At 37.8% G+C, this 24,241-nt stretch overlaps 2 protein-coding genes across 2 annotated transcripts; both read right to left on the bottom strand.

Annotated features, from left to right (window-relative positions):
* Positions 1-1,028: 1,028 nt before the first annotated feature.
* LOC139169788 (mucolipin-3-like) lies at positions 1,029-4,579 on the bottom strand. Its single transcript, XM_070756475.1, has 5 exons — positions 4,514-4,579; positions 3,888-3,989; positions 3,644-3,766; positions 3,066-3,272; positions 1,029-1,199 (listed from the first exon to the last, which is right to left on the bottom strand). The coding sequence occupies exons 1-5, from the start codon at positions 4,577-4,579 to the stop codon at positions 1,029-1,031; spliced, it is 669 nt and encodes a 222-aa protein (XP_070612576.1).
* A 177-nt stretch (positions 4,580-4,756) lies between these two features.
* LOC139160029 (mucolipin-3-like) lies at positions 4,757-23,592 on the bottom strand (the record flags this gene model as incomplete). The annotated part of the gene is made up of 7 exons (XM_070737547.1): positions 23,371-23,592; positions 18,204-18,371; positions 16,886-17,037; positions 14,654-14,740; positions 14,480-14,576; positions 13,319-13,418; positions 4,757-4,866 (listed from the first exon to the last, which is right to left on the bottom strand). Coding segments are annotated over exons 1-7 (936 nt in total), but the record flags the coding sequence as incomplete, so codon positions are not given.
* Between the last annotated feature and the right edge of the window lie 649 nt (positions 23,593-24,241).

Here is a 24,241-nt window from a genome sequence, read left to right on the forward strand (position 1 = left end):
AGTGTAAGCTTTCCTGCTGCAGCAGGGGGTTGGACTAGATGACCTCCTAGATGTCTTCCAGCCCTAAATTGCTGTGTTGTTTCAAAGTGTCTGCTGAAACAATGTCTAGAACCACAGTTTGTGGTGCTTCCTTCCTCTTCTCTCTCTCTCTCTTTTCTCCTTTTCCCCCCTCCTCTTCCTTCCTTCCTTCCTTCCTCTATTTCTTTTTTCTCTTTTTCTCTTTTTTTGTCTCTCTTTCCCTTCATTCCTTTCTTTCCTCTTTGATGATTTCTTACTGAATCTGTGATGATTGTCCAGCTCCAGAATCTCCAACTACTTTCAGCAATTTTTGCCAATGTTTTTATTAAGACCTAAAAGAAGGGGAAAAGGTACAGAGATGTTATCCAGCTGCACAAAAATATAATAAAGAGAAAGAAATCAAAATGGTCCCATTTTATAAATCAAACAAGATCTATTGATCTAAAGAAAATAATTTTAATAAAAATAAGTCACCCTGAATAAGAAGTGCAAGGTTAGAAACTGTACTGTTAAAAAAACCCAAAGAATTAGTGGGGATAATCACAATTGCTCACTATACAAAAGTATAACTAATACCAAAGTTATCTTATGCACCATTATTTTAAAGGTTCACTGGTATCTTTATTCCTCAACCCTCAGAAAGTTTAAAATAAATCAGTAATTGCTTTCACTTTTAACCATTTGCAATTCTGAAAAATGGGTATCTATCTATCTATCTATCTATCTATCTATCTAATCTATCTAATCTATCTATCTATCTATCTATCTATCTATCTATCTATCTATCTATCTATCTATCTATCTAATCTATCTATCTATCTATCTATCTATCTATCTATCTATGACATTGGGGGATCATGGGAATCTAGAGCAGCTTTCAAACCAGTGTAGGGTCACTAGGCTTATGAGAAAGTGCCTACAGTTTCACTAGATTCAACACTGATGTTCTATTAACCTGCTTTCTGTTCTCACAGCAGCCAACTTAATTTAATATTGAAGAAACCAAGCTGTCAGATGATGCATCTGTCACCCAGGCCTTTAGTCACCAACCTTTTACAACAACAGAAAATATTGATAGGACTCTCCTCTTCTAATCTGTATCTTCCAGAGTTTGGCAGGTCTTTGCACTGGGCTATGAATGAATGAAGTTCTGTCTCTGGAAAGCCTTCACGCTGGTAATGCTAAAAAAAAAAAGTTGTTATGTAGTACAACTCCAGTGGATATTATATGGCTATGAAAAACACAATTTTTAAAGAGGGATGAGGAAAAATAGGAAAGGTCAGGTTTCTCCTGGTGAGTTAGAAGCTATTAAAAAGGAGAAAAGTGAGGTTCTTGCACCCTATTTCTCATCCACCTCCCCCCAAGTTTCCACAAGAGATTTGGAGATTAGGGTGGACTTGTAATCTGCATTTTATCGGTCTTTAAACTCTGGTAGAAATGACAGGGGAACACAACTTTGAGCCTCAGGATTCCAGGCAGACTCTAGTAGCCTTGGAGGAAATATTCAGATGTCTTCCAAATGATGCTGCCAAATTATACTTTTTCATATGAGAGAAAAGGAAAATTCTGAAATCAAAGAGCAAAGCCACCTTCTCCAACTCCTTGTGATTTACATGGATACATCCATTCAGTTTTATTGCCCAGGAATGGTAAGAAAGTGATGTGGTTTTGCCACCTTCCAGGATGGGTTTTCAACTTCCCACAGCACTAGATTTTTTTCAACTTCCAATATGAAAGCTAACCAGAGCCAAATCTGCTTTGTCAAATCGTACGTTAGCTACCTGAAGATGCGGACGGCTGCTAAGGCAGTAATAAAATAATAGAGAGGGAGCAAGGCCTTTGAAATATGGCACTGGAGAAGACTTCTGCGAGTCCCTTGGACTGCAAGGCGATTAAATCGGTCAGTCCTAGATATCAACCCTGACTGCCCTTTAAAAGGCCAGATGCTGCAGATAAAACTCAAATACTTTAGCCACCTAATGAGAAGGAAGGACTCACTGGAGAAGAACCTAATGCTGGGAGAGATTGAGGGCAAAGGAATAAGGGGATGGTAGAGAATGAGGTGGCTGGATGGAGTCACTGAAGCAGTCAGCGGGATATTTAATGGACTTCAGGGGATGGTAGAGGACAGGAAGGCCTGAAGGAATGTTGTCCATGGGGCCACAATGGATTAGACACAACTTTGCATCAAAAACAACAAAAATCATAGGAATTGTGTTGAATTAAATATCCTTGTAATTCAATATAAACATAACATTAACTTAAAATCTTGTCTTGTTCCTGGGGTCTTCTCATGTCAGTATTGCAAGAAGAGTGCTTGAGGGCTTTTCATATTTTTTTTGTCTTTAGGGCCTACAGAGGACATTAGGAAGTTGGAGCACCCAAACTATCTTCTGAAGAGATTCCCTCATATTATAGGCAATGGGAAGGGAAAAACAACTGTTATCATAGTACATGTCCTCTTGCCCAAGGGAAATTAAGCATAGTAGTTCAGATTAAAGTAGAGTTGGGAAATTAAGCAATAGGTTATAGCCTTAAACTTCAGTCTTGGTTGTTCTAAAGAACTTGCTCAGTTCTTTAGAACCAGATAAACCATGCTAACAAAAAAAATTAAATACAAAAAACTTATCACTCAGCTATGGAATAAATGGAACAGATGGCCTGTGATTTGGATGCATTATGCGCAGGCCAAGCCCACCCCAGTTCCGCAAAGGGGGGAAACATCGCAATACATTATATGACGGTAACATGACTCTGTGAGTTTGACATAGACTGAATAAATGATGACACTGCATCATGATGTCATCATGCAAATGGCCCTTTTTTGCTTACTTGCAGTAAATATGAACTTATCAGAGCTCTATGTCATTTGTATGATGATGTCATGATGTTATGCTGAATTCTTGCAAAGGTGTAGAATATCTCTGTTTGCACAAGAGAATAATGAAATGAACAAAATCATTTGATATTCAGAAAACTATTTCAGAACTTTTGGAAATTCACATTTCAAAAATTAAACGTAACATCCTATAGTGATGTTTATGTACCTTCACTGTTTCATACGTGTCTGTAATTAAGGCAATGAAGAGACTCAGAACCATGTAGATAAAGAGGCTAATGAAAGAGTAGAGGTAGATCCGGCTGAACAGCCACACCAGGTAGCTTTTCTGTTGCATTTTTGCAAAAGTAGCAAACATGTCATCTCCATTTATCAAAGAGAAAAGACATTCAGAAACCATATTCAAGGTATGGAACTAGAAGAGAACAAATATTCAGGAACAAACAGACAAAAGAAAAGAAAATTATTTCCATTTTTTGCTCAAGTTGTTTAAAAAATACTGGTCAAATACAGTAAACTGCAAATAAATGTTACATGTTTTACTCAATACCAGCCCTTGAAAATCTCTGGATATTACAATATTTTATTAATGTGCATCAATGCCTCAGATAATGCAGAATATATACCTATACGTGACAACTCCATATTCTGGTGATCATGTATAGTTACATAACTAAAGTGATAAACTGGCCCTTTCAGATATCTTGGCAGCGTGCTCATTTTGTTAACATTTGCCCAAGACCCTTCAGATACAAAACTAGATGACAAACATCCAACTCACAGTACCTTAGCATGATATGGGCCCAGCACAATCCAGCCACAGAAACAATAACCCAGATAGATCATAGCCGCACAGGAGCAAAATCGAATGACATTGGGCAATGCTGCACGGAGAGTCAAAATAAGCAGCTGAAAAACAAGGCCCAAGAAAAACCCAGAGATGCTCATTAGACTTTCCAAAGACATTCAGCATTGCCAAGTAATAACAGAAAAGAATACCAAGAGCATGAGTGTTCCAGAAGATCCTTACATTATATTTCTTAAAGAAGCTGAGGTAGCGGATCACTCCAAGCCACACAAGCATGGTGGAAGTTCCTAACAGGATACTGCAGACGTCATAGCTTGTCAGACTCTATATGAAGATTAAGATGATGTTCAATAAATTACACTAACGGAATTTCAGTTGGGGTGCCCATAAAAAAAGGACCTTTTATATTCATTTTAACTCTTGGGGATACCATATTTTCTTTTCTTTTGACACTGAGATGGGAGACATAAAGTTCTGCTAGATTAGGAGACCGTTCTGGGGAGGTGAGTAAACCTTATTCCATTAAAAAGAAATGGGCTAAAAATGTCAGGGCTGTTTCCTGGTGGACAAAGAGCACAAATGCATTGCACAGCAAATTAATAGACTTTTAATGATATGCACAGATACTGCTCATTTCTAATTTCTAATGATATTACCATGGATAGGTAAAATATACAGCTAGAAAAATGCCTTCTCTGGAGCAGCAGTTTTCTCAATGTGACCATTTCCCCCAGTTGAAGACTCAAGTGAACTATAAAAATAACAAAATTCAGGTTGGTCAATAAGATTTCAATTGGGACTTCCAAAACTGGAACACAGGTCATCTAATCAGCATTCAAGTCACTTACCTTAGCTTGTATCTCCATCTTTAATGTAGAACCAACTATGGTAAGAAGGTCACTAACGATGATCATGATATACCATCCATTGACAAATTCCACTAGATCAGAGAAAGATACTTCTTTCTTATAGTGATGTTGGAAAAAAGTCACAAATTCCTAGGATACGTGAGAGGGCAAGAAAAGAGAAATTGCTATTGAAAAGCTGCAATTAAATTTATTAAGAGATACTGACAAACATAAGCTTACCCTTTGTAGATAAATTCCTTTAATTACAGATCGTGTGCAGAGAATCAGTGATGCAAGACATGTCATTATGACAAAACCATCAAAGATCATCATATAATGGGTATTCTTCTGTACTGGGAAAAAAAAGATTGATTTACTTGTCTATGCATAATAGTTAACCTGATACTCTCATAGAACACATACTCATGGAACTTCCGGTTGTGGTGCGGTGCTGTCGCTGTGTGTTTCCCGGTCCTCCGGGTTTCATCTGGCCTTTTGCGTTGATTGATTGCCCTATCGGGCGACCGCGGACCCGTAGAGCCCAAGGTCTTTGAGGGGAAGTTTTCGTGCACTCAGGGGTGTTCGGCGGACCCCCCCCGGGGGACGGGAGATCCTCCAAATCATCAACCAAAGAGATCAGCTTTTTTTTGCTGATCCGGAAGCGCTGCGCTCTGCTTTATTTTGGAAGCCGCGGTAACGACAAATACCTTTGGGGGTGTTATTGCTTGCTGCAGAAGGACTGAGAACGGTTTTTGGATCTGTGGATTGCGTGTTGGATTACTCCCTGCGAAAGAGACATCTCGACTCCTTTTTTGAGTCTGAAGAACGAGAGGCGGCGACTTCGATTTGTGAGTGTTACGATCCTGGCAAAGATGGCGACGATGACTCGGCGGAATTTACTTGAAGGTTTTTAAAATGATTTTTCGCCACGTCTATCTGTGATTTTGATTTGCCCTAGAACTATCAGCTACACTTTAAATTCTCGCAGGGAGAGAAGGTTTAAGTAACGTGCTTTGAAGGTAGGAGAAAGTTAAAACCCCCCTCAACAAGGATATTTTTGCTATTTGTCTTTGAAATAACATCTTGATTAGTTGGAAAAAATAAATAAATAAAGCAGATTAGAGTCAAAACAGCAACCGGAAAACCCCGACCCTATTTTTTTTTTTACCTACCATTTACCTTACTTTCCATACCCTTTTTGCCTTAATTTTGCCCTAATTTTGCTTTAATTTTTATTACTTTTTACCTCCCTCCTTTAATATTAAATAAATAAACTTTGCATAGATAGATATTTTTGCTTTTTTTTCTCTCTTAATTCTCACTAGTATTACTCCTTTTTTTTTGGACATCTTTACATATATTGGATTACTTTTGGATACTTGGAAATTAAACAACTTGGACAATTTGATACTAGGACACTTGAATCTTGGACGTTCATAGATCCGGACCTTTGGACAACTTACTAATCCTCGACTGTCTCTTTTATTTCTCATCCTCTCTGGAACTTTGTCATTAAATTTATTTCATTAACTACAAACAAAAGTTGAAACCATTGACTTTACTCTTTGAATTTATACCCCAGCAATATCCTTCTATCAAACTCTCAATATAACTGAACTGAACTGTACTGAATTGGATTAACTCAATAGCACCATACTGTTGTCGAATCACGAACCCTTTGATTTGGATTGATTTGGATTGAATTCTTCTTAACTTACTTAATTTACTTAAATCTTATTTTGATATCTTTGGACTATCTTTGGACCATATATACCGGCAAAACTTCTTTATCCAATTGTGTAATACTATATTTACTCTACTTGCTGAACTATTTATATAAATTATATTGTATTATATTATATTAAGATAGACTGTACTATATTTAGCTAGAATATACTGATAGATTACCTTGACTAATATTAAACCTTAGACTTTATTATTATTTATCCTTAATTAACTTTAAATACCAAATAGTAACAGGACCTTTTTTTCTTTTATTTTATAACTTATAGTAAATTATAATATAACTTATAGTAAATTAATGTTTAAGATTTATCTGATCTAATCAACTGACTTAATCAACTGATTTAATTCCTTAATAGAGTAATCCCTCGATTGATTGACTGTTTTTCCCCTCATATTGAATATTGAATAACTGTACTACTGAACTATTATTTTCTCCCATTTCTTCTTCCCTCCCTTTTTTTTTCCATACATTGAGATATTATTACTGGAGTCATATTGATCTAAATGCTATTCTATTGATAATTTGAACCCTAAATATAAACTGTCTTTCCTTTGTTACTTCTTAACTGTAACAAATTCTGATATTCTTTTAACAGCTCTCTACTAATCGTATCCTTAAAAACAAAAACAAAAACAAAAAATCTTTACTACACATACTGCAACTTTCTATATCATCTTAATTACTCTAACCTCATTACTTCCGACAACATTACATATACTCCTTTACACCACATACATCTCTTTACTATAACATACACACCATTTATATACTGTTCTAACGACTTCTCCTTAATACAAAATGTCTGCCTCAAATCAACCAACCCTTATGAAATCTTGGAAGAAAAACCCCAATCAGCCTGCAACACCAAATTCAACCCAGCAACGCCCAGCGGATTTGTCAGACAAAGCATCTCTCCAACAACAAACACAAGAAATTCCTAACATATCACTAAATGCCTTATTGGAGAAGATGAACAAAATGCAAGACACACTAGATATTAATTTCGAATCCATAAAGGGAACGATGGGAGAAATGAAGCAAGACATCAAGAAAATTCAAGAACATGCGGGTTGCCTTGAGGAGCGAACGACTAAATTGGAAGACCAAATGGAAGTTGTCTGTGAAACAATCACCAAGAACACAGAAAAAATAAATAATATCGAAGAATTAACCAACAGGATGGAAACCAAATTCCAGTTTTCAGAAGCAAAGGCAGAATACACCAATAAATCCCTGGAAGAGTCCCTCATGAACCTGGAGCTTGAGAAATCAGCCTTTTTTTTTGCGTTTCCAAAATATCACAGAAAATGATCAACAAGACCTTCCTTACACGGTGGCGACAATAATATCTAAAATTATTGATAAACCAACGGACGAAATTCTATCACAAATGGACGAGGTATACCGGCTTACAACTTCATACGCTAGACGAAACAGACTCCCACGAGAGGTCCACGTACGTTTTCTCAAAAGGAAACTTAGAGACGAAATTTATAATGCCTCCAAGGATAATCCAGCTACTCATCAAGGTCGAGACATAGTAATCTTACGCCAAATCCCGAAGCGAGTAAGGGAGAAACGCAAACCCTATCAAACGCTAGCCACCAAATTAAATAAAGAATCTATACAGTTTAGATGGATGATTCCAGAAGGAATGACGATTACACTTCTGGATAAAAAATATAAAATTTCCACTCCTGAAGATGCAAGAGACTTCTACGCCCACATCTTGAAGATGGATCAGTCTGCCCTTAAAGAATTCGACGCTAGAGACACTCCCCGAAATGAAGAAGCTACCCTTGATGACAATCAGATAAATAATGATCAAGAACTACAAAGTCAAAATGATGAGCCAAACAAACATGGACCAGTCACCCGGGCAAGAGCTGAGGCAAGAAAGGAGAAATTTAAGGAACCAACACCACAACAATAAACAACCTCAAATCACACTATTTTCAACAAACATAAATGGTCTGAACTCATATAAAAAGAGACAAAAAACATTCCATAAACTATTTGAAAACAACTATGATGTAATCTCATTACAAGAAACCCACATTAAAAATGAAGATACTACTCTTTTAGCTATTCCCAACCTTAAAATTAAATCTGAGTTTGAATTCTTTTGTGCTTCCGCTTCCGAAAAAAAGAGAGGCATAGTTCTATACGTTAAAAAAAAATTTTCTCCAACATTAATATACACCGATGAAAATGGTCAACTACTAATTGTGCAAATAACCCTACAAAATAAGAGAACAATAAATATAATATCAATATATGCACCATCTGTTAGACAATCTTCCTATTTTAAAAATTTACACAAAAAAATATTAGAATTAGAATTAAACAATTTTGTGATAATTGGAGACTTCAACGCAATAGTTGATGTACATAAGGATTATAAAGGTAACTCCAAGTGCCGTACCCATAACATCATTCCCTCTACTTTTAAACAAATAATTTATGAATACGCCTTAAAAGACATTTGGAGATACTTTTACCCTAAATCTATACAATATACCTTTTTCTCTCCCCCCCATCGAACCTGCTCACGTATTGACATGGCTTGGTCTAATATAGAAATAATAAATCAAATAATTGATGTTCAAATACTCAATGCAACTTGGGCAGACCACAATCCCCTCCTACTCACAATAAAAGACAACACTTACAATATTCCGCATAGATGGTCAATGTATTCAACAGTGATAAACCAAAAACAATTTCAACATAAAATACAGAATGATATCCCCCCTTTCATTCAAATTAACTTTAATGGCGAGATACCCAACGAAATAGCGTGGGACGCCACTAAAGCATATATTCGCGGTGTGTACATCTCATATACAGCAAACAAAAACAAAGAAAAATATGCACAACTTCAAAAACTAAACATCTCTCTTCAAGAAGCAGAAAAGCTACTCTGCAATGATCCTAAAAACAACATAACCCTATTAGAAATAAATACGATCAAACATCAAATAAATTTAATAACACAACAACATATCGCCCAAAAGGTTAAAATTGCGAAACAAACATACTTTGAAGCGGCTAATAAACCAGGACGTTGGCTTTCTCTAAAATTAGCTCATCAAAAATCCGATAGAAATATAGATACCTTAGTTGATCCCTTTGGACAACTGAAAACGACCAATTCTGAAAAAAAACAAATTATTCAAAACTTTTATCAACAACTCTACCAAGTCTCAAATTTGGATGCCGATTTAATATCAAAATATTTACAAACAAATGAACAAACAACTATGATAACAGATGACCAAAGAACTCTTCTAAACAAACCAATTTCTATTTCGGATATTGAGGCTGCAATAAACAAACAAAAAAACAATAAAACCCCAGGACCAGACGGAATCCCATCTGAATTTTATAAATTTCATATGGATATAATGGTTCCCATACTCTTAGACATCTATAACAATGCGCTCTCACATGCAAAACTGCCCGCGTCCTGGTTTGAATCCTATATAACCCTTATCCCTAAAGACATTGAAAACAGACACCATTTGGAGAATTACAGACCGATTGCATTACTTAACACTGACTATAAAATATTTGCATCAATAATTGCGGACAGACTAAAAAATATATTAAATAAAATTATTCATTCTGACCAAAACGGATTCCTTCCGGGAAGAAATATTTCCACAAACACAAGAACTATATTAAATGCCTTGGAATACTATGACAAAAACTATGATAAAGCAGCTGCATTAATATTTATGGATCTCAAAAAAGCTTTTGATAGTCTTCAATGGCATTATCTTATAAATCAAATTAAATTCATGAATTTCGGCTCCAAATTTTTCAATCTAATCAAAACTATTTACTCTATTCAATCGGTCAAAATTCTTTTTAACAATGATATTACTAACACAATCACTATAACTAAGGGTGTACGCCAAGGATGTCCTCTGTCCCCACTTATTTTTATTCTGGCCATCGAGACCTTTCTCAAGACTATAAGAAACAACTCACAAATTCACGGTATTATGATTAAAAAAGAACATTATAAATTGCAGGCCTTTGCGGATGACATTGTATTCATCCTACAAGATCCAATTCGAACAGCACCCATTTTATTTGACGAAATTTATAAGTTTGGTGAAATATCTGGCCTACAAATCAATAAAAATAAAACACAAATTTTGACAAAAAATATGATACCAAAAGAGATACTTACCTTGGAAGAATTAATTAAAATAAAGACCAGAAAAAAAATTAAATATTTAGGAATTTGGATGACTTCGAACTACGCTACGATCAAAAAAGACAATTATGAACGATTAGTTAAAGAAATACAACAAGATCTTAACAGATGGTCAAAATTAAACTTATCTATTATGGGAAAAATAGCTGCCATAAAATCAAACATTCTTCCAAGGTTTCTTTACCTATTTCAGGTTGCTCCAATAAATTTGAATAAAACCTTTTTTAATATTCTTCACAAACAAATAAAGAAGTTCATTTGGACCAAGAAGAAGGCCAGAATAAAATTGAAAAACCTTCAAGACCTTAGATCCAGGGGTGGACTTGGACTTCCAGATTTTTACATGTATTATCAAGCTACCATTTTAACCATGATTAAAAATTGGATTACGTTCCAAAACACAAGACTCTTAACTCTGGAAGGATTTGATCTTCTTGCTGGGTGGCATACTTTCTTGACAGCAGACTACCACAAAATACCCAAATACTTTAAAAATCATTACTTACGTAAAACACTAATAACAATCTGGTTTACCATAAAAAAAAATTACTACACCTCAATACCAAAATGGATATCCCCCAATGAAATACTAACTTTTCCCAATCTTTTCTCGTACTCTAAAACTCTGAGATACCAACAACTACTTGATGAATCAGACGCTCTTATTTCTAAACAACAATTGAACAATCAAGGAATTAATATAGACTGGTTAACATATTTACAAATTAAACTAAAATATGAACAACACAAAAAGCAATTTGGATTTCAAAATAATAATGTAATAGACACGATTCTTTTCGGCCCTTCCACAAAAATGATTTCAAAATTGTACAACTACTTACTAATTCAAGAAAATCCCGAAGAGCAAGTGAAATGTTGTATGATAGCTTGGGCTCAGAATTTTGGATATACGATTAACTTAATTGAGTGGGAGAAAACATGGACATCAAACTATAAAATGACAACTGCAATGTCCTATAAGGAGAACCAAATTAAAATGTTTTATCGTTGGCATTTGCCCCCAGCAAGAATATCCAAAATGTTTCCCAACTTCTCACCGACCTGCTGGAAGTGCAAGATCAAACCTGGAACCTACTACCACACATGGTGGACATGCCCAATTGCACAAAAATACTGGACAACAATTCAATCCCTAATCGACCAAGTCATGTCAATCAAATTACCACTCAAACCTGAGCTCTATCTTTTGGGGATATTCAGACAAAATCTTACTAAGACACAAAAATACCTTATACTACAAATAATAACTGCTGCCAGAATATTATATGCCTCTCTTTGGAAATCCGACCAAGTACCCTCTTTCTTTACAATAATTACGAAAATTAACGAATGTGCTGAAATGTCCCAAATAGCAATGGAAGCACAAAACAAAAAAGACCCAGAATATTACGAAACATGGGAAAATTGGCATAAATGGGTTTCTCAGAAAAAATACAAAAAATTTTTATTGTAAAGTTTATACATTACTATACTCAAAACTACCTTCAACACTTAAATTAATATTAAAATAAATTAGAAAAGAAGCACCAAAAACCAATCAAATTTGCAACAAGAAAATATATCAAATCTCTTTTTATCTGTTTTCTAACTAACTTAACACACATTACAAACATACTGACTACTTTCAAAATAATCAATCTTTATACACACCCACCATATCACCCATATACTCCCCACCCCACAATTAAACAAAAGTCGTCCATAAAAACGTCTGCATTAAATGCAGACTCTTCTCTCTTTCTTTCTTTTCTTTTTTTTACATATTCCTTTTTTCTTTTCTTTTCTCCCTTTCTCTTTTTCTTTATTTCACCTCTTTACAACTAAAACTTTAATGTCAATATATGTATACTAAGGAATACTATATTTGAGTTATTTCCAAATATAAATATTAAGATTAAGAAAATAAGAGTTATTACCTTTCTTCTAAAACACTTGTGTACTATAACTCACTTGTATTACAATTCTATTATAATATGTTTTGTTTTTGAATTCTCCCCCCCTCTACCCTATCCTACCCCCAACCTTTCATTCTGTCCCCCCTCCCTCCAATTCCCCTCCCTGTTTTTAATTATTCCTGTAAATAAATAAAGTATTTTTCCAAAAAAAAGAAAAAAAAGAACACATACTCATTTGTGTCTGAGGGAAAATTTTCTTTGTGAAATTGCCTTGAGAGAGTGCTAATAATGGAGAAGAGGCCTCCATCTTACTTCATTTTTCAATACAGGGAGAGGTGGATAATTAAAGGATTCAAAGCCATCAAAAAGAATGAATGCTTCACACTTTTGATAGTCTAAAGAGGACCCCTCCTCCCTCAAGTTATGTAGTTATTTGCATTTGGGGCAAATTTCCCATTGTGGGGAATTCCCTTCTAATATACTGTAAATCAGAAGTGAAATTCAGCAGGTTCTGACAGATTCTGGAGAACCAGTAGCGGAAATTTTGACTAATTAGGAGAACCGGCAAATACCATCGCTGGCTGGCCCCAGAGTGGGGTGGGAATGAAGATTTTGCAGTATCCTTCCTTGCCACGCCCACCAAACCTCACCCACCAAACTGGTAGGGAAAAATTTTGAATTTCGCCAGTAATGTAAATATTAACCATATAGAAAGAGACTTTTTTAAGGACTATAGGTGAAATGATGTAACACACATATTCAAATTGCGTGCTCAGTTGACAAACATACTTAAAAAAATATAGTTACTACAGAACATAGCAAATACTATATTTAACTTCATGCATCACTAGGCCTTCAATAAAACCTAATAAGCACTAAATAAGTAATAACAAAAGTATGTTTTTTAAGCTTACTTGATCCAGAAACATGCCAGTCTTTACATTCCTTGATGGCAATATCATTGTCTAGGCTTATTTTAATTCTTCCACTATGAGCTTTGTTATCAAAGAGTATCTGTAGATATTGTGGAGATAGAAAAGATGCTATTATTCTTATTTCTAAACACTCGTTAGTTCAGATAGAATCTGAATAGTTTATGCCTATTGCTTGGTAATAAAATCAAAATCTATATCTATCTACCTACCTACCTACCTACCTACTTTCCATCCATCCATCTATTTATCTATCTACTATTCTTCTCAAAAAAGCCATAAAGTCTTATAGTTAGCTTGAAGTATAACTTTGAAGCAGTGATGGCATATAAAAAGCATGTTTTGTAGAAAACAGAAAATGCTTGGAGTTAATTTAGTTCTGTCAGTGTACCATTCTCCCCCAAATCTAAGCAGTTTAAAAATAAGGTAGAGAAATAGAATAAAGGAAGACTATATCTGAATAATCCTCGAACAAAACTTAACAAGAGAACATGACCCAATGTCTTCATCTTTTTAATATTGTTTCAGAAATTTTGCTATTCTTATCACTATTTGGGTTTTATTGCACTTTTCCATCTGAGGAGTATTCAAGTTGATCGCCAGCCACAGTCAACCAAAAATAAATAGAAACAAATTTTAAAATGTACAATTACAATATAGTTACACACATAATAAAAGTATTAATATTATTGTTAATATTATTGTCAAAAAGCTAATACTATATAGAATTATGTTTTGAACTTAACTAAAAGAAGAGTAGGTGAGTTACCGCGAGAATTAATGTGAATTGTAGGACACACACACACACACAAAGAATAGCTGATTTACCAAATGGGTATTTGCAGCTGTGGGCAGGCAAATCTCTGGTAGCAATAAATCATTGGTGCCTGCCTCTTGATTAGCTTCAGCGTTATCATTTCACTTTATTTTCTACTTCTAAATTGCTAATGTATATACTGCAATAGTCCACTTTAAGAAGAAGCTGACACAATCTAGACCCATTTCTCCCATCCCAAACCTGCCCTTCAGAAAATGACTAATTACAAGTCTTCATCAGTTCAATTTTTTTTACTTGCTTCCTAGTTTATCTGCACATAAACAACCAAGCTCAGAAAGTTCCAAGGACTCCACCTCTGTACTTACTGTTAGTGTGAAATCATAGCAGTCTGGGAGTTCGTGTTGTCGAACAGTCTGGAGATTAATGGCCTTCAGTTTGAACGTGAGTGTCAGAGTTACAAGTCTAGAACAGAGACCGGAGCTTTATTTCACCATTACCAAAAATGTTCAAGAATGCCAGCAACTTTTATTTCTCCTCACCTCTGGAAGTCCAAAGTAAAATTGAAAGGAGTCTTCCTAAGTGTCCCATTTTCCAGAGGTAGCATTGGCTCCACATAAAGACACTCTATGGGAAGACAGATGCTTTACGGCATATAGAAAATACTCAATATTTAATAAGACGAGGAAGACAGAAAATCAGTAATAAGGAATCTGGTCACTAGTAGTCTTATCTAAATAATACGAGATGTAAAATCTTTCTTCATACTTGCAAGAAAAAAGCAGCTATGTTTTTTCATTAATTTAATGCATATATTTACTGAACTTCTGCCTTATGGGAATTCTTATTTGATAAAGAATCCCTGAAAATATCTGCTTGTTAAAAATAAACCCAAAAAGGAAATTTTATACTTGATCCACAGATCAGTACCCTAATACCCTAATTTCTATGGTTACAGGCCCTTCTACTTATGACTGTAGAATGATGTTTCAATGCAGTTATGAATTACTTCCATCTGAATAAAATGAAGAAACAGTAATTCAGAAAGTTCTTGTACTGTAATTATTTGTATATGTTACACATTGGTTCATGTAATTGCATACATATATCAAGAAAAGACCCTCAATCTGTCAACAGTCCTTTAATATCTTTCATACCCAAGAGGTTTAAGCTAAGATATCCTTACAGAATTCAGCTTTTGGTATTGTTTGGAAATGTTGTGCACATATGTTTACTACATTAGTTCGCTAAGAGATTATTATTTATGTCACTATTTCCAAACTCCAAAAATAAGTCACAATGCTTCTGAATTCTCATAACAGACACTACTAATAATTCTATATGTTCAGTAATCAATGTTCATGTTGAACAGTTAAGACTGTCCACTCAAATTTATTCACAAAGTTTCAGAGGCCAGTAGTCAGCCAATATATTTCGGTATTTGCCTAAAGCACATAAACATGAATGGCTCAGGCAAGTAAACTAACTGGATTTGTAAGTGCATTGTAAGGTGACATTTTCTTCAATACTTCAGGGCAAAAGTAAGAGCGCAAAATAATCCACACAGCAAACATTTATGTCATCCAACAGGATACTAATGCTTTCTATCACATGTCTACAGTCTGAGGGCACTGCCTCACTTTTCCTAATAGTAAAGTTCACCATGAACCTGAATCACCAATTAGTGTTGGTGATGTTTGCAATGTTGAGTTGGCAAGACACTTTTGTGGATGAGGGACATCAATTGCTTCAATTTTGATTATACTACAGTATCTTGCAAGTAGATGCACCCTTAACTCTGTTCAATAATTACCATTATGAAGAACCTGCTTCAGATACAATAAAGTCAACACACTGGGCTATGAGTCAGCCATTTTTATCAGCAGGGTATCAGGCCACTTTGAAACTAAACCACGTACACCCTAAAGGTGCTTTTTCAAGAGGCACCTGGACTTTCTGGTTTTTCTTTCAAGATGTTCTGTTTCTCATCCATGAAGCTTCTTCAGCTCAGAGTTGAAGAAGCTTATTGGATGAGAAGCAAAACATCTTCAAAGAAAAACCAGAAAGTCCAGTTACTTCTTGAAAAAGCACCTTCAGGACAACCATAACCTGGATGACTGAGAATCTCCATAGATATAAACAATGTACGTCTATATGGAATATACTAGGTCTGACTGAAGCTGACATCATTTGAGTGAAATGGGGCAAGGAATTAAATGAAGCACCACTACTGCAGTTTTCATGACTTAAACAAGACTCTAATGTACAAGTAGTCCTCACTTACTAATCACAGTTACTAAGTGATATAGTCATAAAGTGAAACATCCCATGACAGTTCCAGTGCAGTCATTAACCAAATCACCTCAGGTTGTTAAGCAAAATGGCATATGACTTTTGTGACTTCCTGCCATTTTCCCCAATGATTCTGCTTGTTGGAAACAAGCTGAGAAGGTGACAATGGATGTTGCAATCGCTGCAAGTTCAGGGATTGGTCTTAAATATACCTTTTCACTGTTGTCGTAACTCTGAACTGTTACTGAATGAAGCAATTGCTAAGTGAGGACTATCTGCAGTAGTTGAATTTCTTCCTGTACAAATAAAACATCTGAAGTGTCTACCCATTATATTGTAATGATACTGGAAATTACTATGTGTTTGCTTTTAAACACTATGACTTTGCTCAAGTTGTCTCTCTTTCTGACCTCCGCCCACCCCACTCTCATTCTCCTTTCTCTCACACACACAGAAACAATCTATCTGATTTGAGTCGTTCAGTTTCAATTTCTGGGTCAATATCGAAAGTGTCATTTCCAGGGCTGATAATTCCTCTCTTGTAGAAGTACTGACATATTGCCATGGGCGTCTCTTTTGATCCTTTCTTTTCGTAGGCGTGATTTCCAACCGAATTAGCACGCAGCTGTAAGAACTAAGCGACAAGGTACAACCAGTTAATGGAGCTGCCTGGTAATTAAAACTGAACTAATTGGAGACGCAAGAGAATGTCTGCGATGGAACATCCTGCTTTTCAGATTTATTGATCTCATGAATAGAATTACAAAGACTAAGGTTCAAATAAAACTCGGTGAAATGGATTCAGTCATAGAAAACCTCATTTTTATGGGCCAATTGCCTGTGTTACCTTTATCTCATGAGGTTACTATGGAATTAAAAGGTCTGCATCTCTTGCCTCATTAGAGCCAATGCAAGCTCTATGGTATAGGAAACCAATGTGATTTTCCTTCCATTCATATCTGTTTACATATAATGACTTGGCTTTTTCAAGCTTAGTTTAGGTTCAGTGTACAATATTTTATAAAATACTAGCTGAAAACCCAGCGCTACACGGGTATTTATAGACCTCAAAGCATTTGTCTGACAGGGAGCCATTGAGAAGGGTCTTTTGCCCCCTACTCCCATGCCTATCACCCCTGCCCTCCCCTTCCCATGTGATCTTCTTTCCGCTCTTTCTACAATCTTGGCACTTTGCCCCAAATCCACCAGGGGGCGTCGTCTGCCTCTAACAGGGAGTCATTGAGAGGGGCCTTTCTTCCCCCTACCCCCATGCCCATCACCCCTGCCCTGTCCCTCCCCCCTCCAACGCACTCCTCTTTCCCACCCTTTCTACAATCATGGCACTTTGGGCCACCTTCTGTCAAGAGAAGGGAATATCAAGTGCTTTCCCATTGGCCCAGTGGAGGACAAATGTCATGGCTGGCTTTCTAGAGGAAGCTGTGACAGAAGTGAATCATAGACAATGTCCACTCTAGGACGCTGCACTCACTCTCATTAATGGCCCAGATGTTTCAGAGTTATGCTGGAACACACACACACACTAAGGGGTACTAGGGTATCTTACTCCCACAGTATTTGTTTCCAGAGGGTAAATCATCTGTGTACCAAGTTTGTTTAAAATTGCTTGAGTCATTCCAGACTTATGCTGGAACATACAGCCGATAGATGGATGGATGGATGGATGGATGGATGGATGGATGGATGGATGGATGGATGGATGGATGGATGGATAGATAGATAGATAGATAGATAGATAGATAGATAGATAGATAGATAGATAGATAGATAGACTAATATTACCTGGTTTATTGCGAAAGAGATCTGGTCATAGACCTCTTTTTGCGTGTACACTGCATAGGTGTCATCCATGCTGTCCATATAGCCTTTCAGGAATAGATGCTTAAAGGATACCGTGTTTTCTTCTTTAAATGTAACCACCATTTGATTGCTTAAACCAAAAACTACAAGCTGAAAATATCAATAGAAAGGGAATTCTTCAGCTAAAATACTCAAAAAGTCCATTCTGACCACAAGTACATTAAATTTTTTAATTGATGGAGCATTCGTAGCTACCGTATCTTTCAGAGTATAAGACACACTGGAGTATAAGACGCACCTTAGTTTCGGGGGAGTAAAATAGAGGGGGGGAATCTACCTATCAGGTATTCATCTGGTTAGTGTTCTTAGTCAGTTCAGCTCGAACACATTATTTTATCCTCTGGTTAGGGCTGAAAAAGCCTTTTTCAGAGGGGGTAGGAATGAAAGCAAGCCTGCAAAGACTTAGGGCTGGAAAAAACCTTCTTCGGAGGGCATAGGAAGCAGAGAAGATTGTCAGCACCTTGCTAGGGCTGGGGAAAAAAACTTTGAAAAAGTAACATTCAAAGTATAAGTCACACCCAAATGTTCAGCCTCTTTTAGGGAGGAAAAGGGTGCCTCTTATCTGTATATTCCGAAAAATACAGTAGTTCTACCACCATTCCCTACTCATTCTCTTGGTAGTTTCATTTTACCCTGAGAGTGTGAAAGGTAAATAAATCAGGAATTGAACATATAGGAAAAAAGAGCTGGGTACCATCCCTCCGATTTACAACTTTTATTTTCATTCAGTGGTCAAAGACTCCTCCTATATTTATGTAACTATATTCTTGTTACACTTATAATTTAGCCCAGTTCAATATCATGACTATTTTATTCTTTTTGATCTTGGATCTGTTTTGCTGAATAAAAACATAATATAATATTAGTATAGTTCATATTGGACATTTTCATACTATATTCTGAACACACATATTTCCTTATAGTTGGTGATCAATGAGGATTTAATTAGTAGAAGGCTGAAGAGTGACATATATAATAATGAAATGAAACTGCAACTATAATCTTGATATTGTTCATTGTCTCTACTTGACTAATAGCCTATTCTGTTCATTACCCCAATCCAGCATCCATCAAATATTTGGACTAAAAGTTCTATAATTCCTAAACGAGATAGCTATGTTAGCTGGCACTTATGAAAGTTCTTTTGCAACACAGATGGAGAATGTTGAATACTCTGTATATTTTTGTTACCGGGGAGACAATGTAAATAGGTTGCGCCTGATTGGTTAAGGCGCTGACAGCTCGTTTTGAGCGGGGAAAAAATTGTATAAATAGAGCCGGCTTTTCCCTTGCCAGCTGAGACGCGTTCCAGCTGACAGTCACTTCCTAAGAGCTGAAAATAAACAGAACCGTCTCGTTTACTCGCTGTCTCGAGTCACTTCACCTGGCGACGACGGAAGAACGAGCCTTCGCTTGCCGCTATGGATTCCCTGCCTGTCGGGAGAGCCCCGGACTTCTTCAACCCGGAGAAGACTACATGGGACGCTTACCTAGCGAAGTTCAACGTCTTTCTTGAGGCTGCTGGCATGAGAGAAGCCGACAACGATCGGAAGAGAGCGATCTTTCTAAATTACTGCGGCTCGGAGATGTTCGATCTCGCCCAGACATTAACCGACCCGGCTCCGGCGAATTCGGTCTCCTGGGACTCGCTGAAGACAAAACTCGCAGCCCACTTCAAGCCGACGAAGCCGCTGATCGTCTACAGACACCAGTTCTCCAGAATGGGGCAGCTAGAGGCCGAAACAATCAACCAATACGCTACGCGCCTGAGAACCGTGCTGTCAAAATGCCGGTTTGAAAACCCGGAAGCTTGGATGGGACCTGAAGATCCTCGTCTCAAACAAGATCTCAACAAGCTCCTGGCTGCGGCCGAATTCTCGGCGGATGCTACTTTGCACGCAGCGAAGTTTGCCGCGAGGGGCATGGCCTCTACGATTTCTTCTCGACGCCTGCTTTGGCTTCGACATTGGCAGGCGGATGCCAAGTCGAAGTGGCGCTTGTCATCTGCCCCTTTCGAAGGCACGAAGTTGTTCGGGGAGGTGTTGGAGGCCGTCCTTGTGGAGGACAAGGACAAGAGGAAGGTCCTCACCAGATCCTCCAGGCGCCAAGATCGCAATAGCACCCCGTACCGACGCCAGCAGCCATTTCGATGGGACCCAGCTTCCGGAGTTACCCAGGCTTCCAGACCTTATTCACAAGGTCAATATGGTCAGTCCTATTCGTACCGAAGCGATAGGACCTGCTTCCAGGGCCGGGGCAGGGGATATCAACCGTTGAAATGGCCCTTTCGAGGCTCCAACCAGCGAGGTTTCCGTGGAGCCAAGTGACTCCACAGGGCAGGTCCCTTTGGGGGGAAAACTCCAAAGGTTTTGTACCGCCTGGACGGCCACAACCTCCGATGCTTGGATTTTGGACACAGTGACCCGACGGCTCCGCCTCGAATTCTTATGTCTCCCACCTACCCATTTTGTGCCCTGTCCAGTGCCCATCGATACTGCCAAACGGGCATTGCTGGAGCAGGAGATCGCTCATCTTCTGGAAATCCACACCATCGAGAAGGTGCCAGCCCAAATGGAGGGCATGGGGTTCTACTCCAGGGTCTTCATAGTACCCAAGACATCGGGAGGTTGCAGGCTAATTTTGAACCTGAAGCACCTAAACAGGTACGTGTTATACCGCAGGTTCAAAATGGCCTCCCTTCGCACCATACTCGCGTCAATCAGACCCCGAGATCTCATGTCATCCATCGACCTGAAGGAGGCGTATTTGCACGTCCCCATCCATCCGGGACACCGAAAATACCTCCGGTTTTATGTCCAGGGGCAGCACTACCAGTACCAGGCGATGCCCTTTGGCCTAACTTCCGCACCGCGTACCTTTACCAAGCTCCTGGAGTTCAAAAGTAAAAGGTTAGAACTATCCTATGTTAAGGGATGTCTATTATGGGGTGACCGGGTCGTGATTCCAGAAAGTTTAAAGTCTAAAGTTTTGACTATGCTGCATGTGGGTCATCCAGGCATCGTAAGGATGAAGGGGCTAGCAAGGGGGCATTTCTGGTGGCCAGGACTAGATGCCCACATTGAGAGGTGGGTGTCCAAGTGCGACCCTTGTCAGGAGTCAAGGCCAAGACCTCCAAAAACAACGCCTATGGACTGGGATCAGCCCCAGGGCCCCTGGTCTAGATTGCACATAGATTTCGCTGGCCCCATTGATTCAAAATATTTCCTAATTGTAGTAGATGCATATTCTAAGTGGGTCGAGATAATATTAATGCATAACATCACCACATGTTCCACTATAAAAGCTTTACGCCATCTGTTTGCCACGCATGGCTGCCCAGATGTGTTAGTTTCTGATAATGGGCCCCAACTGACAGCCAGACAGTTTGAACTCTTCCTAGATCAGTTAGGGGTAAGGCACGCCCTCATATCTCCTTTTTCGCCATGGGCGAATGGATTGGCAGAGAGATATGTTCGGGTTGCCAAAGAAGCATTGAAAAGGGCTGGCCCTGGGGAGGTGCAAGAACACCTAGATGAATTCCTATTGGCACAACATATAACTCCCAATGCAAAAGCCAACAGGAGCCCTGCAGAAATTCTTATGGGCAGGAAACTCAGGTCAACCTTAGATAGATTACACCCTGTGTTTTGTACAAAGAATTATATGACTGAAAATGCTGAGAGACATATGTTTATAGGGCAATGTGTATTTGCAAGGAATTTTGATGGAGGCCTTAAGTGGCTTAAGGGCACAGTGTTGCAACAAAAAGCACCAAAAACATATTTAATTTCATTGAACGATGGCCGAGTATGGACTAGGCACATCGACCATTTAAGAAGGTGCCCAGAAACTGAGTCTAGTGATCAAACACCGATTGTACACACAGACAAACCGATGGGAAACGACGCAACTCCAACATTTATGGATTTAAATATGGACTCACCCCTTCGAAGCCGCTCAGCCAGCACATCGGAGCCATCTTCGTCAGCGGAGGTCGGTGATGTGCCAGCCAGCTCAACTCTGGGGGCCGGAGTTCAACCTGGGCCCTTGGAAGCCAGAGGAGGTACCGACGAACCGACCTCCTTCCATGCCGACGACGAAGGACTAACTGAATTGCGCAGGTCCACAAGGAACACCCAAAGACCACACCGATTGGCTGAATACATCACATGGCTTTCTGAGTAATCTGTATGTTTTTTTTCTAGGAAGGGAGGGGTGTTGAATACTCTGTATATTTTTGTTACCGGGGAGACTATGTAAATAGGTTGCGCCTGATTGGTTAAGGCGCTGACAGCTCGTTTTGAGCGGGAAAAAAATTGTATAAATAGAGCTGGCTTTTCCCTTGCCAGCTGAGACGCGTTCCAGCTGACAGTCACTTCCTAAGAGCTGAAAATAAACAGAACCGTCTCGTTTACTCGCTGTCTCGAGTCACTTCAGAGAACATATGATGAAGATACATATATTATTAAATTTGTCAATACTAAATACTTGACAAAAATATTTTCTTCCAAAATATTCAGTGTGTAAGAACACAGGTCATTTCAATACTTACAGATGGTCCTTGATTTACAATCACAATTATGACCAACATTTCTGTTGCTAAGCAAGGCAATTATTACATGAGTTGTACCTGATTTTATTTTTAAAAATGGGGGGGGGGCATGGTTTTTAAATGAATCACTGCAGTAATTGATTGAATTATGCGGTTGCTAAATAAATCCAGCTTTCCCTATTGACTTTGCTTGTTGGAAGCCAACTGGGAAGATTGCAAATGCAGGTCACATGTTTCTAGGATGCTGCAACCATCATTAGTACAGTACATGCTGGCTGTCAAGCGCCCAAATTCTAATTATATGACCAAGCCCTTGTAACTTTAGACAGTTGCTAAACAAATGGTCATAAGTCGAGGACTGCCTGTATTAAGGTCTGAAAGTTTCAAATACCAACCGTACAGATGGTTCTAAAAACACAAGTCACTAAAGCAGCAGTAAATCAGAGGCTGTCACTCAACTGGTTATAATTACTTGAATTTATATAGCAGTAGCTAAAAATGTGTAAGTAATAATTGTACTGCAGCTTTGTATCTCACCTGGATAGTGACCATAGCTATTTTCAGAATTTGTATGCCCAGCTTCCACGGTTTCCTTCCTCGGGCCCAGAATTTTTCACAGGGATTCATAAAGAAAAATTTAAGTTTTCTTCTTAACTGATCTTCCAGAAGCTGGCACATTGATGCATGATGTTTTACACTGTATAAATGTTCATCATCCTGAGTACTGCAGCTGCCTACAAGCACTTCAGGATTTTCCATTGCTGGAACAGAAAAAAACATTAGCAATATTGGAATGATTAACCAAAAATGCTATGCATGTATTTGTGAGCATATCTAAAACTCAAGGTGTGATTGTCTCCTTTAACAACAAGAGTTTCAACTCTAAACTACAAGTATTACAGCACCTTCCATGCCAACTTATAGCCCATTGATGTTATTTCATCAACTAATCACAGCAGTGAAAAAGATATTAACAGTGAAGAAAAATGAGTTCTCCCACAGTTCTCATGTTCCTATCATAGAAAGCACTATTTTTGGAACCAAACATAAGGAGGTTTTTCCCATAAACACATTATTTTGTTTATCAGTTTTCCTGTTAAGATTTTACAGGATATAGTTTCACGAGTTATTTCTCAAAAAAATCTTCGACATTTCTCCCATCCTCCCCCTCTCTTACGTGCACATTTATCCTTGGCTCTTGCTTGATTTCTGCACCATCATAAAATGGCTGAGAATCACGGCTTCTGAATGGTCTAGAAGTCCAATAATGAATAACTGGGTTCTTTAAGACATGTATATTATATGGAACTCCATTCTATGTCTTACCGTCATACAGATCACACTTTCAGAGAAAAGTCACAGAACAAACCAATTTTTAAATCCAATTCCTTGAGCTAAGAAACTTTAG

This window comes from Erythrolamprus reginae, chromosome 1 (assembly GCF_031021105.1).
Source record: "Erythrolamprus reginae isolate rEryReg1 chromosome 1, rEryReg1.hap1, whole genome shotgun sequence".
Taxonomy (NCBI): Eukaryota; Metazoa; Chordata; class Lepidosauria; order Squamata; family Dipsadidae; genus Erythrolamprus; species Erythrolamprus reginae.